The sequence below is a fragment of the Megascapheus bottae genome, chromosome 10, assembly GCF_031878675.1.
Source record: "Megascapheus bottae isolate mThoBot1 chromosome 10, mThoBot2.hap1, whole genome shotgun sequence".
Classification (NCBI taxonomy): Eukaryota; Metazoa; Chordata; class Mammalia; order Rodentia; family Geomyidae; genus Megascapheus; species Megascapheus bottae.
The window spans coordinates 46,333,312-46,346,327 of NC_143518.1; the positions used below are offsets into that span (position 1 = coordinate 46,333,312).

General features: G+C 37.1%; 1 protein-coding gene across 1 annotated transcript in view; it reads right to left on the reverse strand.

Annotated features, from left to right (window-relative positions):
- Positions 1 to 1,099: 1,099 nt before the first annotated feature.
- Rrp15 (ribosomal RNA processing 15 homolog) overlaps positions 1,100 to 13,016 on the reverse strand; it is a 32,013-nt gene continuing 20,096 nt past the window's right edge. The window contains exon 5 of the mRNA XM_090341182.1: positions 1,100 to 2,370. Within this exon, the coding sequence (XP_090197308.1) occupies positions 2,260 to 2,370 (111 nt within the window). The 3' untranslated portion in view covers positions 1,100 to 2,259. The remainder of the gene's footprint in view (positions 2,371 to 13,016) is intronic.

Consider the following 13,016-nt stretch of genomic DNA (forward strand, 5'->3'; position numbering starts at 1 on the left):
ACAGAGAAGCAAGGACAGGAAGCTGTAAGTGAGTGGATCACAGCTCAAGGGCACTGGCTCAAGAAGTAGGACTCGCTCCAAAAAATAACTAGTGAAAACTACAGCTGGAAGCATGGCTCAGAAGCAGAGGCTCTGAATTTGAGCTCCAGTCAGCACTGCAAAAATAAAAATAAAAGTAACTGGCTTATTGCTAGATTGCTTGCTACCAAAACTAAAATACTAGTGCCTTACTTAAATGAAGACAAAGAAACAGGACTTCGGTTGTTTCGTTCTCTTCTCAGAAAATCTAAACTCAATGCAGTAAATCAGAACAGATTCGGAATTCTTTATCAGATATGAGAAGAATTTAAATGATGTATGTGAAATATTCAGAGTAGAAGTGACAGGGCTAGACTACTTAAAACATTCCACTAAAGATATATACTTAGCAGGCTGGGTGGGGTAATGCACACCTTTAAATCCCAGCTCTTGGGAAGCAGAATTAAATGGATAGTAAATTTGAGGCTCACAGAATTGGTTTCTGAATTAGTATGTTCATCATTAAAATCTTAGTTATACATACTAGTTTCTAAAAAGAAGTATTCCATAGCAATATGCAGAAACATAGGAAGCCTCTCAATTATAAGACAAAACCATGTCACAGCTTTTCAACACAAATGGTACTTCCTTTTTCTTACAGTGGCAACTCCAAGTTATTTTGAAATAAAATCATTTCTGAAAGGAGAAAAATCTGTGAATATTCTCTTTCAAGCTGAAAACCTCTCACAACTTTTCTAAATTAAATTAAATACTGTAGAATAGAAGTACAGGCTTCAAGACAACTTTTCAGTCAACAAGAGGTAATTTATCTGTTTTAACTACCAGCATGTGAAATTCAAGAAAAAAAATTGGAAATTGCTAGCGTGACCCATGAACATAAAATACAGTTTTTAGTTCTGGGGAGACAAAAGTTTTTAGGTATCTCATATGGTTTTTGCAAAATTTTTGTTGTATTATATTGAAGTATTTGCATTGATATCAGGATACTCAGCATTTCTGCATAAGTGCTGAGGAACAGTTACATTTACTTTATGATTTAAAAAAAGACCAGGCCAGGGGCTCAGTTACTCAGTTAACTTTAGTCATACAACACTTGCAACACTCATATGGGTTTGAAAATACAAACATCTCAGTTCCAGCGCATTGTTTGGAGGGAGGATTATCCTCCAATATGTAACAGATGCAAGTGAGGACAACTGGGTGGCAGGAAGGAATTATTTTTACTATGGAAAGATGGGGAAAGAGATGGATCCTTTTCAAAAATGAACAGATCATATTATTAAGTAATTCCCTTATAAACTTTAGAGCTTGGGCCAAGTTTCACAGAAATTTTGGATGGGTATTAAAGTCTTACTTTCTTTCTCTTTTCTTTCTGTTTAACAACTACACACCAAAGGTCATCCAATTTCATAACCTTTCAGACAAAATATGGAAGCAAGTCTCAAATCAGATGCAGTATCTGATACAAATTACTTGTTTGTTTAATGACTCCATCACTTCAATGGCTGGCAGTCCATAACAGAGAACTTAAGCTAATTCAATAATTAGAGGAGGAAAAAATGAGAGCCACTAACTAAAACATGTTAAATATGCATCCTAATTCACTGAATAAATTAAATATGAGAGTTTCTAACTCACTCTTATGCAAAAAACACCTAACAAATTATTATTGTTATTTGGCATATAAAAGTGACATAAAAGTAGAGTTCTTATGTTTCTTAAATCCCATTTACCCGCTAAAATTAAAGACAATACTCCAAATGAGAAATACAATAATTTTTCATTTTACTACACTGACTTTCTCAACAGTTTATCAAAACAAAGGAAAATACAGACACCAATTATTCCTCTATAGTAGAGATATTGACAGGAAGAGGAATATGAACTTCAGAGGTCACTGTAATTAGGTGCTGGGGTTACATTTTACAGCTAATCAACATATATAAACACAAAAGGATCCTAGCAAATGCATCTCTCTGGTCAAACAGAAATGCTACTGTATACAAATGCTCCATGGGAAAAAATGCTTAGAACTTCATAAAGGTTGACAATATAATTTTTAAACAAAGGTTTCCTATAAACCAGGAACAATGAAGCAGGTATATATATCCCTATAAAAAATAATTTTAAATAAATGGTGTCTATGTAATTTGTAGTTTCCTGTCCGAGGATGAAGGATTTTTCTCGGAAGCAGAAATGGCGGCACGTCTGCTTCCCACATTATGCATCTGGCCCATCACTCTCCTTGTCCCAGTCTTTCATAGACGCTCCCATCATGAAGTCATCGCGGAGGATTGTCCACCCTGGGCCCTCTTCTGACTTCACCGCACTCTAAGAAAAATTACACAATCAAAGAATTCTGAAGTCAATTTAAAAGTCCATGCTACAAAACAAACTTCTCAATGCTTAGGTTTACAACAGAAGAGAAACCGAAACAACTCCTCAGTTCATTTTATTTACACAGAATAATGAACAGGCCAAGAGATAATAAAGAACTATTTATAATACAAGATATTAAAACCCCATAAAAGATGAAAGCAAAATAAAAAAAATCCTGTAGCAAAGCAAAAACATTGTACAGTCTTGGTCTGGCATCCATTTTTAAAATTTTGACAATTTAGGGGAAATTATTTCAGTACAAACAGAAATTTAACAAATGTCTTTAAACCAAAATAAATTAAAGGCAAGAAAGCAAATTAAGGGCCGGGAGTTTGGCCTAGAAGTAGAGTGCTTGCCTAGCATGCACAAAGACCTGGGTTTAATTCCTGGTACCACATATATAGAAAAGAAACCAGAAGTGGTGCTGTGGCTCAAGTGGTAGAGCACTAGCTTGAGAAAGCCCAAACACAGTGCTCAGGCCCTAAGCCCAAGCCCAGGACTGGAAAAAAAAAAAAAAAAAAAAGTGAATTAACCTTACTATTCTCCTAGGGTTTTATAGATGATATCTCATTTAGCATTTAAAAAAAAAATTGAACCAAATGTTCTTCATGTAGGCTATGATCCCTCTACCTGATCACCTGATCTAATCATGTAATCAAACACTAATCACATGCTAAATTTATAAATAACTAAAACAAGAAATAAGCAAAATAGGCAGTCAATTCATTGCACTGTTACAATAGGATTTAGGTAGTACATGAGTCTAAGAAACATGGTTGCATTCCATGGTACAACAGTACCACCTTGTGGTATTAATTAAGTAATACAATACCAATGCGCGCAGAACTCTAAGAAATCTATAATCAAGTATACTTCTCAGTGTTCCAAAGACTGACAATGTTAACCATCTATGTGTATCTATTTATTCCTCGTAAAGGTTATAGAACTTTAATGTCAAAAAGCAATTTTGAAGAAAAAATGCAAGTGGAATGTGCTAGATTACAAGAGATTATTTATTGAACTCTGCTAAAGCTTCTTCTTTTTTTTTTTGCCAGTCCTGAGCTTGAGCTCAGGGCCTGAGCACTGTCCTTGGATTTTCTCAAGGCTAGAGCTCTACCACTTGAGCCTTAGCACCACTTCTGGCTTTTTTCTATGTATGTGGTACCGAGGAATCAAACCCAGGTCTTCGTGCATGCTAGGCAAGCACTCTACCACTAGGCCAAACTCCCAGCGCTCTTTTTTCTTTTTTGAAACGCTCACTCTTTTTAGACAAAGGGGAGGAACAGGAAGCTTATTGGATCACTCCTATATTCCTGGATTCAAAAAATACAGCTAGAACTTAAAACCTGAAGATTGGACACCAAATGATTCTGGGTGAAATTTTCAGAACTATGTGGACACTACACAGTTGTATAATTTAACCAACATAAAAACATGTGCCATTTCAAAGCCATGTTCTTTGCTATGTTTCGTTCTGTTTCTTTTTGTGTAGGTTCTTAGGGCCGCAGGGGTGCTGCTGCCTGGGCTGACACACAGCTCTAATGTTCCTCATCTCGTGGTAAGAGGAATAATATGGAAAGTGGTACTCTAATCATGGTTTGTTACACTTCTCCAGCCCTTATTTCTACAGTATGAAACCTGTTCTCTGGAAACAGAAATTCTGTTTCTACTTGAGTAGGCTAACTAACTGGATAAGAGGTCCTTTTCTCTAATTCAACCCAAGCTTTGTCAATTTCTCCACCTTCAATGAGAAAAGGTTTTTTTTCCTCCTAATTAACACCCCCAACTAGAACACCTTTCCTATAAAATAAGCAGTTCAAAACCCTCAAACTCTAAAAAATGTACTGCCATCCAAATTTTGTGGTACAAAATGACTTGTCCTAACTAATATTGTGTTTAGCAACATCTCAATGTTAAAGCTCCAAACTGAACTCCACCTTCCTGCTGTCAAGTCTCACCAAGAACGGGACAATGCCACATGACTGACTTCTATGCATACTTCCCCAGCAGGACTTCCCTTGAATCAGTCCCCTCTGTCAGCCTGAGCTACTGTTCCTGGTAGCACCAGAAAAGCATAGGCAACAGAAAGGCAGGAAAAAACACAGGAAAACACACACACACACACACACACACACACACACACACACACACACACACACACACACTTTAAAACACTGAATAGAAAACAGAATAAGGAGGGCCAGGAGTGTGGTTTAGTGGTAGTGTGGATGCCTAGCATGCACAAAGCCCTGGGTTCAATTCCCTGGATCCACATACACAGCAAAGGCTGGAAGTGGTGCTGAGGCTCAAGTGGCAGAGTGCTAGCCTTGAGCAAAATGTGTCCAAGGACAGTGCCCAGGCCCTGAGTTATAGCCCCAGACTGGCAAAGAAAGAAAGGCAGGGGAAGGATAGAGAAACAGGAAGATTACAATAAGTCACCTCTGCCAACATTATTATTAACAGTGTAACGGGCCTCACCATTTAGCAGTAATGGTCCCATGCCATTACTTCTGAATAAGAAACTTTGGGAGACAGGTGCTAGCAAACCATTTTTCCAAGCTATCCAGTGATTCTGACACACACAAAACCTGAGAGCCACCAGTCTATATATAGAAGGATAAATACTTCTAAGCAACATTTCTGGCTCACTTTTATAAAGCCAAGTATATGGCATGGTTAAAAGGGAAAGATTTTTCAAAGTATAACATTGATTTTGTAAATCTATCATTAAGACTGGGCTCTGAAGGCCTTAAGTATAGCTACTCCTGAACCCACTGCTGCTTTTGTGTTTTAGTGCTATAAAGCAGTGATTTGCAGAAAATTTTAAAAATGACAACAGATTTAGTGTGAACAAGTATAGATTACCATTTTTAAACATATCTTCTATATAGCAACTGTCAGCGGGGCAGCAAAGAAAAAACACTATTTCAAAGGCACTAGGGTGGCTAATTTTAACACTACATTTGGGCTCAAGAAACATGCAGTAAGAAAGTAGACAGAGGACCCATGGCCAACGGGCAGTTGAACATAAACAAGTTTCTGCTCCGGTGAAGAATTCAATAAAACTACAGAACAGTGACTCATTTAAAAGATATGTGCTAGAAGGACAATATCAGAAGAGACAAGAGAAGCATGATTTTATAAGGTCAAGCAGGCTTGGGGTGCTAGCATGCACCAAGCACGCTGTCGGGGATATGATCTCTGGGCACCTCAAAAGTGAAATAGATGGAATTGAAGAAACACATGTTGGGAAAAGGGGATATAGTACTGAGGTTTGAACTTAAGGTCTTGTGCTCGCTAGACTGTTGTGCAGACAAGGCCAGTGCTTTTGGCTAGGGTCAAACAAACACTTTTATCCAAGTCCACCTTCTGAGTAACTGATATCCCAAGCCTGCTCCATCATACTCAATTTTTTTTTCACACAGAATCTCCTTTTTTGTTTTTTACTTTTGTATGCTATCTTTAGTCTGAATTTATGATCCTCCAAATATCCACTTCCTGAGTAACTGAGATTATAGGAAATGACACCGTGATACCCTGCTAGATAAAGAAACTCTAGATAAATAGAAGGAAGCTGAATCCTAATAGTGCAATTATAAAGCTGATAGTCAACTTATTTATACTATGTAGCGTTCAAAGAATAGGAACTGGTAGTCTTGGTTTTTTTTCTAAGTAAGGGTTAGAGTGGAGGGACCAAAAATAAAGGCAAGTGTGTCCTTGGAGAAACCAATGGATCTCTAGAGACCCCTTCCCATAGCCATGCCCCAGACCTGAGATTTTACCTCCTTGGCCTACACAGGCAAGGTACTGGCACAGATCTGAAAAGAAAACCCCAACTCTCTTCTGACTCAGGACTCCTACGACACTGGAAGGCAGAGATTCTTCCCCAGGGCAAACTATGAAAAATCTGAACAAAATAAAGATTTAAAAATCCCACCACAAAACCCTAACATTCACACGCTCAAAGTTGCTAATCTTCCTATTAGTTCTAATCATAAACAAGTAACTAAGGATTATAGAAGCTAAACAATGACATAAACACAGATTTTGGAAGCTGAAAACCAAAGCATATTCAAAGAGAAAAATTTTAGAGGAAAAAAAAATCATTAGTATCCTCAGGAAAATGTTCTGCACAAGAATCATATGAAACACTAAGAGACAATAGGTAACTTCCACAAAACAATGAACTAATACAAAAAATGACAAAGCAGGTGACCTCAGGAAAAAAAATATCTTGAGGATCAAAGTAAAAGATCACTCCAGAAGGACCACTTCATATCCAGCATAAAGAACATTCTGCAGCAGTATGACTTCAAGGAATGACATGCTAATGGTTGTCATCACCATGCTATATGCCACTGAACTACCATTCCCACTTGACAAAACCACTGAAGAATGCTTTGCCAAAACTTAGGAGTAAATGGAAAAAAGGCACAGATACAAGAATCACCAATGGGAAATCAGTCCAAGTGAAAACCTGAAAATTGCAAGAAATTTAAATCCCAGAAAAAAATTAATCTATGAAGCAATCTGAGAAAGCAATTGACCCAGACGAATAATAGAGAAGTCTAAGAAAGAATATATCATAAAAAACTATAGCAAATAGGTGGTCTGGTGAAATTTGATTGTGAAAAGTTAAACTGAGATTAAGTAAATACTAAAAGTCAAACAATTATAAATCATGAAGAACACATGGAATATTATAATATTCTGTAGTAGACAATACTTACACAGATAAAATATTAAATATCAAATAATGATTAACTATGCTTACAGCACAGAAAAAACACAGACCATAAGAGAACTAAATCTTTGTCTATAACAGGAAGACCGTAAATAACAGTTAAAATTCATGATTCCAAAACTACAACTATAAACACATTAGTTGTGAACAGAAAAGTATATATGCCAACTAGACTACATAAAGGACAAGTAGTAGTTTTCTTAGGGTAGAAGCTATGCAGTAGGCAGAATGAGGCAGGAAATACTTTTATTTTATTAGTAAAATGTGGCTTTCAAACTGCATGAAAAAAATTAATGTAAAAAGAAAACACAAAAAAAAGAGGGGTGGGGGGATGGACATACCTATCATTTCTACAATCTTCATTTCCCAAACTTCTCAAAAGGTCTTAAAAAAAATCCCCCAAGAAACTATTTTTGGCTTTTTTAGAAAAGCTAGAGTCTGCTTTACTTTCTAACCTAACTTATTCAAAAAAAAAAAGCAAATCAATAAGTCAATAAGAAAACAGCATATTAAAAGCCTAATCACCTGAAATAACCTACTAAATGCACAGAATTAAACTAAAATATACAGACAATGAACATGTTTAAGATAATTTCCATGGAAATTATATTTATTTCAGTTTATACATTTCATCCATAAACGTGCTCTACCACCGAGTACAGGGCTTGGAGTACCTACAAAGGAAAAATGGATCAGAAATTAACTAACAGGGGAAAGCCTGAAGCACATTGCAAATACGCTTTTCATTGGGAAGAGTTCTTGGAATAATTCCTGAATAGATTTTAATAACAAGTCATGCTAAGAATTAAGAGTTTTTATTTTGTAACACAGAAGTACAACTGCTGTTCACAAGAAACTTCCCTCCCCTAAACTGCCTATATAAGGAAGGGACTACAATGAGAAACTGGCTTCAAATTCTTCCCATCAACAAAATGTGTACAATCCTGCTCATTCTCATTTCAAGCTTAGGAGTCTGCAGCTGTTGTCTCAAATCTAATCTATTTAAGCATTTTCAGTAAACAAACATTAAGCTGAATTATTTACAAAGTTTGAATTCCACACATTCCATTAGAGTAGCTTTTAGATGAAGTAAAATACTGTTGCTCTGCAATAGGGCAATTTAAGGACAGGATCATCTTACCCCATTTGCAGCAGGACCTCCACACCCCCAACTCCACTTGAAAACTAAGTCCTGAAAAGGGCTTCCCAACTATCTGTATGCACACAAGTCCTTCCATTCCTAGGCTTCTTTCTTTAGGAGCAAGAACTCAGCATGTCTAAGAACCAGAGGAATATACAAGTTTAAAAGTCAAAGCCTGCATTATATAGAACACAAGGAAGAGCTTATAAGATACCAAAGAATTCAAGTATTTGAAAAGCATTCCAAACACTAAATACCTAGCTATTAAGAAATTACAAAGTTGTATTTAAAAGAAATGTGTGAGAAACAGAGCCCCCTAACCTAATTCTACATTTGACATTTGAAGAGTTCACAAGTCCGAAAAAATAAGAACTAAGCGTCTTCCAGTAGTTTTTTGTTGTTGTTTTTTAATGAACTTCTGTTGAAATTTGTTGTCTCAAAATCACTACAGAAATTACTTTCCAATTAAAACTAGCTATACTTTTCCCTCATTACAAAATTACTTTGGTGGCTTAATTACAAGAAAACAAAACCTAAACATTATGTTTTGTTTTGTTTTTTCAGGTAAGAGTATGTAATCCAAGAGTACAAATTGTATAAGTTGTATACAGAGAATGCTTTCCTAACTGCAGCCTACATACTCTGCCGAGACTCAGAGACCTAAGAGCATCACATACACTTGTGTCCTGTCTTCAGGGAAACAGAATGAAATCCCACCATGGAATCTGACAGGAATTTAGTTGGCTTTTTTTTTTTTTAAAGGAACAAAAGGAATAATAACATCCAAGGCTAAAGAAAAACACTAATACCTCTTCATTCATAAAAACTTTGACTAGGAGCCTGGAGTTTGGCCTAGTGGTAGAGTGGTTGCCTAGCATGCACGAAGACCTGGGTTCAATTCCTCAGTACCACATACATAGAAAAAAAGCCAGAAGTGGTACTGTGGCTCAAGTGGTAGAGTTCTAGCCTTGAAAAAACACAAGCACAGTGCTCAGGCCCTGAACCCTAGCCATGGACTGGCAAAAAAAAAAAAAAAAAATTAAGTTTAAAAATGAGTATTATGATACAATTAAACTTGCTATTAAAACAAATCCCAGAAGTGAAGGTGTGGGTAAGTGAGGCGCTGAGCACTCAGGCTCTCTCTGTAGCCGACAGGTCTGTGCTGTAGGTAAGAGGATCTGAGTGCTAAGGCTCTGGTGTCTTGGCACAGCTGCTCTGGGGAATGGCAGCCTGGAATTCTATGCTGTCATCAGAAAGAATGACATCACCTCATTTGTAAGGAAATGGAAAGACTTGGAAAAAATCGTATTAAGTGAAGTAAGCCAGACTAAAAAGGAACATAGGTTCAATGGTTTCCCTCAATAGTAATAATTAATACACATCTAGGACTCTCCTAGCACAGGATTACAATAGTGTAAAATCTAGATTCATAAGGTCATATGGGATGAGACTAAATGAAAGGATCTCTCTAAGATATGGAAACAAGAGCTTTATCTTGTGTGATTGTTGTTCTTAATGTACTGTTATTTCTCTTCTCTTTTGTTGTCCTTTGCTTTAATTTTATATTGTTACTATATCTAACTCTGTTACCTGGTACATTGTGTATACATTTGATTATTTGAAATAGGAAAGGGAAGTGGGGGGAAAACAAGATGATTAGGAGGAGGGCATAGAGGGAGGGAAATGAGGAAAAAAACACAAGAAGGGGTATCAATGTGTAAGAAGCAATACACCTACTATCTGGTGAATGTAAATGTAACCCCTCTATACATTACAATTACAAATTAAAAATTAAAAAAAAAAGAAGTGAAGGTGTGGCTCAAGTGGTGATACAGCACAAGCCTTGTGAGAAAAAAAAGCCAAATGAGAACATGAGGCCCTGAGTTTGAGCCTTACTATCTGTAACAACAATAAAAACAAAAATCCCTTTGACTAAGTCCAGGATCATTATGAGAGAATAAACTTATTCATTTATTAACTTTTTTTTGCCAGTCCTGGACTTGAGCTCAGGGCCTGAGCACTATCCTCGAACTTTCTCAAGGACAGAGCTCTACCACTTGAGCCTCAGCACCACTTCCGGCTTTTTTTCTATGTATGTGGTACTGAGGAATCGAACCTGGGTCTTCGTGCATGCTAGGCAAGCACTCTACCACTAGGAGAAACTCCTGGTCCTTATTTATTAACTTCTTAATCAAAACCTTCCTTAAACAAATGTAGGATATAAGGAATACATTGTAAATCCAAAGGCACCCTTCTTCAAGTTGGTATGTGCGCAATGTGATTGTATTTATTTGGCCTAAGGGAATGATCACATATTCTGAACTAGGAGTTGCCCCTCTCTCTGAAAATTAATTCTCTGAATCTAGACACTTTCAATTTAGTCATGGGCAAAACTCTAAAATGTGTAATTTACCTTTCCAGATTTGGCAACTGGGCTGACGTCTCAAAGACACAAAGCAACAGCTCTGGCCAACTGGGAGTCTCATCCACAAGACATCCTCTGCTTCTGAGTCATGCTGTTTCCTTGACTTTCACTGTCATCCTTGTCATTTCTCATGAGGTTCTGCAGCGGGCACTGTCTCCAAGTTTCTACTTTCAAACATGTTCCAACTGTCCTATTCCTGATCTGGGGCAAAGCTGTCTTGTTATCTGTACCTCCCAAACTATGAAGTTCACTTATTTACAATTCCCTATTCTTTCTTTCTTTTCTTTCTTTCTTTCGTTCGTTCATTCTTATTTTTTGCCATTCCTGGGGCTTAAACTCAGGGCCTGGGAACCGTCCTTGGACATTTTTTGCTCAAGGCCACTGCTCTACCACTTGGATAGCACCACTTCAGGCTTTTTCTGTGTATGTGGTACTGAGAACTCGAACCCAGGGCTTCATGCATACTGGTCAAGCACTCTACCATTAGACCACACTCCAGGCCCAATTTCTCATTTATTTTATGCGGAACATGCTAGTCTCAGATCAAGTCATTCTGAATCTCCACACTGAATTCTCAAGTTTGAGGGATTTTGTTTTCTGCTTTTCATCAATATCCCTCCCTCCATCCTAATGCCATTTTTGTTTTTAGAGATAGGACCTTGATGGTTGGCCTTGAACTTGATCCCCAGGCTTAGCCACTGTAATGCTGGGATGATGGGCATGTATTCCCTTCTTTCAATCCTTTCTTTTCCTTACAAACAGTCAAATCTCACCACCACACTAACCTGAAGAAATTGGCCCCTGCTAAAAACTAAATTCCAGATCTCTTAATAGAAGATCTGAGATTTAAATTTTGATCCCAATACTATGGACACATCTTTACATTGTATGATAAGCAACCTAAGAATTACAGGACACAGCACTGAGATTATCTTAAAATACAAAATATTTTTTTCCATGGCCAAACGTAACTATTTATTAGGCTTTTTTTTCTTATAAACATTCAATTTCTTTAAAAAAAAAAAAAGGAAAAAAACTAGAATTTAAATACTTCCCAACCCATTACATACAAGTTTGTATACATTATTTACACCTTTCAAATAAAACATATTACAGATCTTCTGACATTCTGTCAATATCCTCTTTAAAATAATGATGCAATTAAACTTTCATTACTAACAACCTACATAGTTGAGGCACTGCTTACCATGCCCAAGTTACATTTCCAATCTCAGACCATCTGTCCCAAACACCAGGGCTGCATCTTGTTTCCGTGCAGGTTCTTCAATACCTCAACGCTAGGAAACCGCCCTTATGCAGTTTTCTGCTTTTGTCTTCAAAAATGATTTCTATTCAAGTGTTTTAGTACTTATTATACTCTTGTTCATAATTCATGCAACTCTAAGTAGCAAAAACATTTTATATAAATATCTTAAGCAGTCCTGGATTTTGGTGTCCACAGGGGTCTTGAAAAATCCTCCAGAGACTAAAAGACAACTGCATAAAGAACAACAACAACAACAACAACAACACACACACACACACACACACACACACACACACACACACACAACAAAAACAGAAAACTGGAGTCTGTCTCATCACTGTCCTATTTGCTTTGTGACATGTTAAATTAATGCTAGGCTTCTTAGAAACACATCCCGCCTGAAAGTAATATTACCTACGAACATCACATTGAATTTTTCCCAACTAAGTCTTTCTAGCCAGATGTATACCTATAATCTCAGCTTCTCAAGAGGCATACATCAAAAAGATAGTTTGAAGCCAGGCTTGGTAAAAAGTTAGAAGATTCGTGGTTCATGCCTATAATCCTAACGACTCAGGAGGCTAAGATCTGAGGATCTCGGTTCAAAGCCAGCACCGGCACTAAAGAATGTGAAACTCTTATCTCCAATTAACCCAGTGGGGCTATGGCTCAGGGGTAGGACGGTAGCCTTGAGCTGAAGAGCTCAGGCCCAGAAGTCAAGCCATATCACTGACAAAAAAAAAAAAAAAAAAAAAGTTAGCAGACTCCCATCTCAATGAAAAGGCATGGTGATATGTATGTCAGCAATCCTGGCCACTCCAAAACTCTACTTGAAATAAAAAAAAATGGGGCGGAGGTGGGGAGTAGAAGAGAGCAGGAGGCAGTGTCTCAAATGATAGAATAACTGCCTAGGAAGTCTAAGGGTATAAGTTCAAACCTCAGTACTACATATGTACATACACATACACAAACAAAGGTCAGGATAACACAATTATGGCTTGGCTGACTAGTTTACTAATCA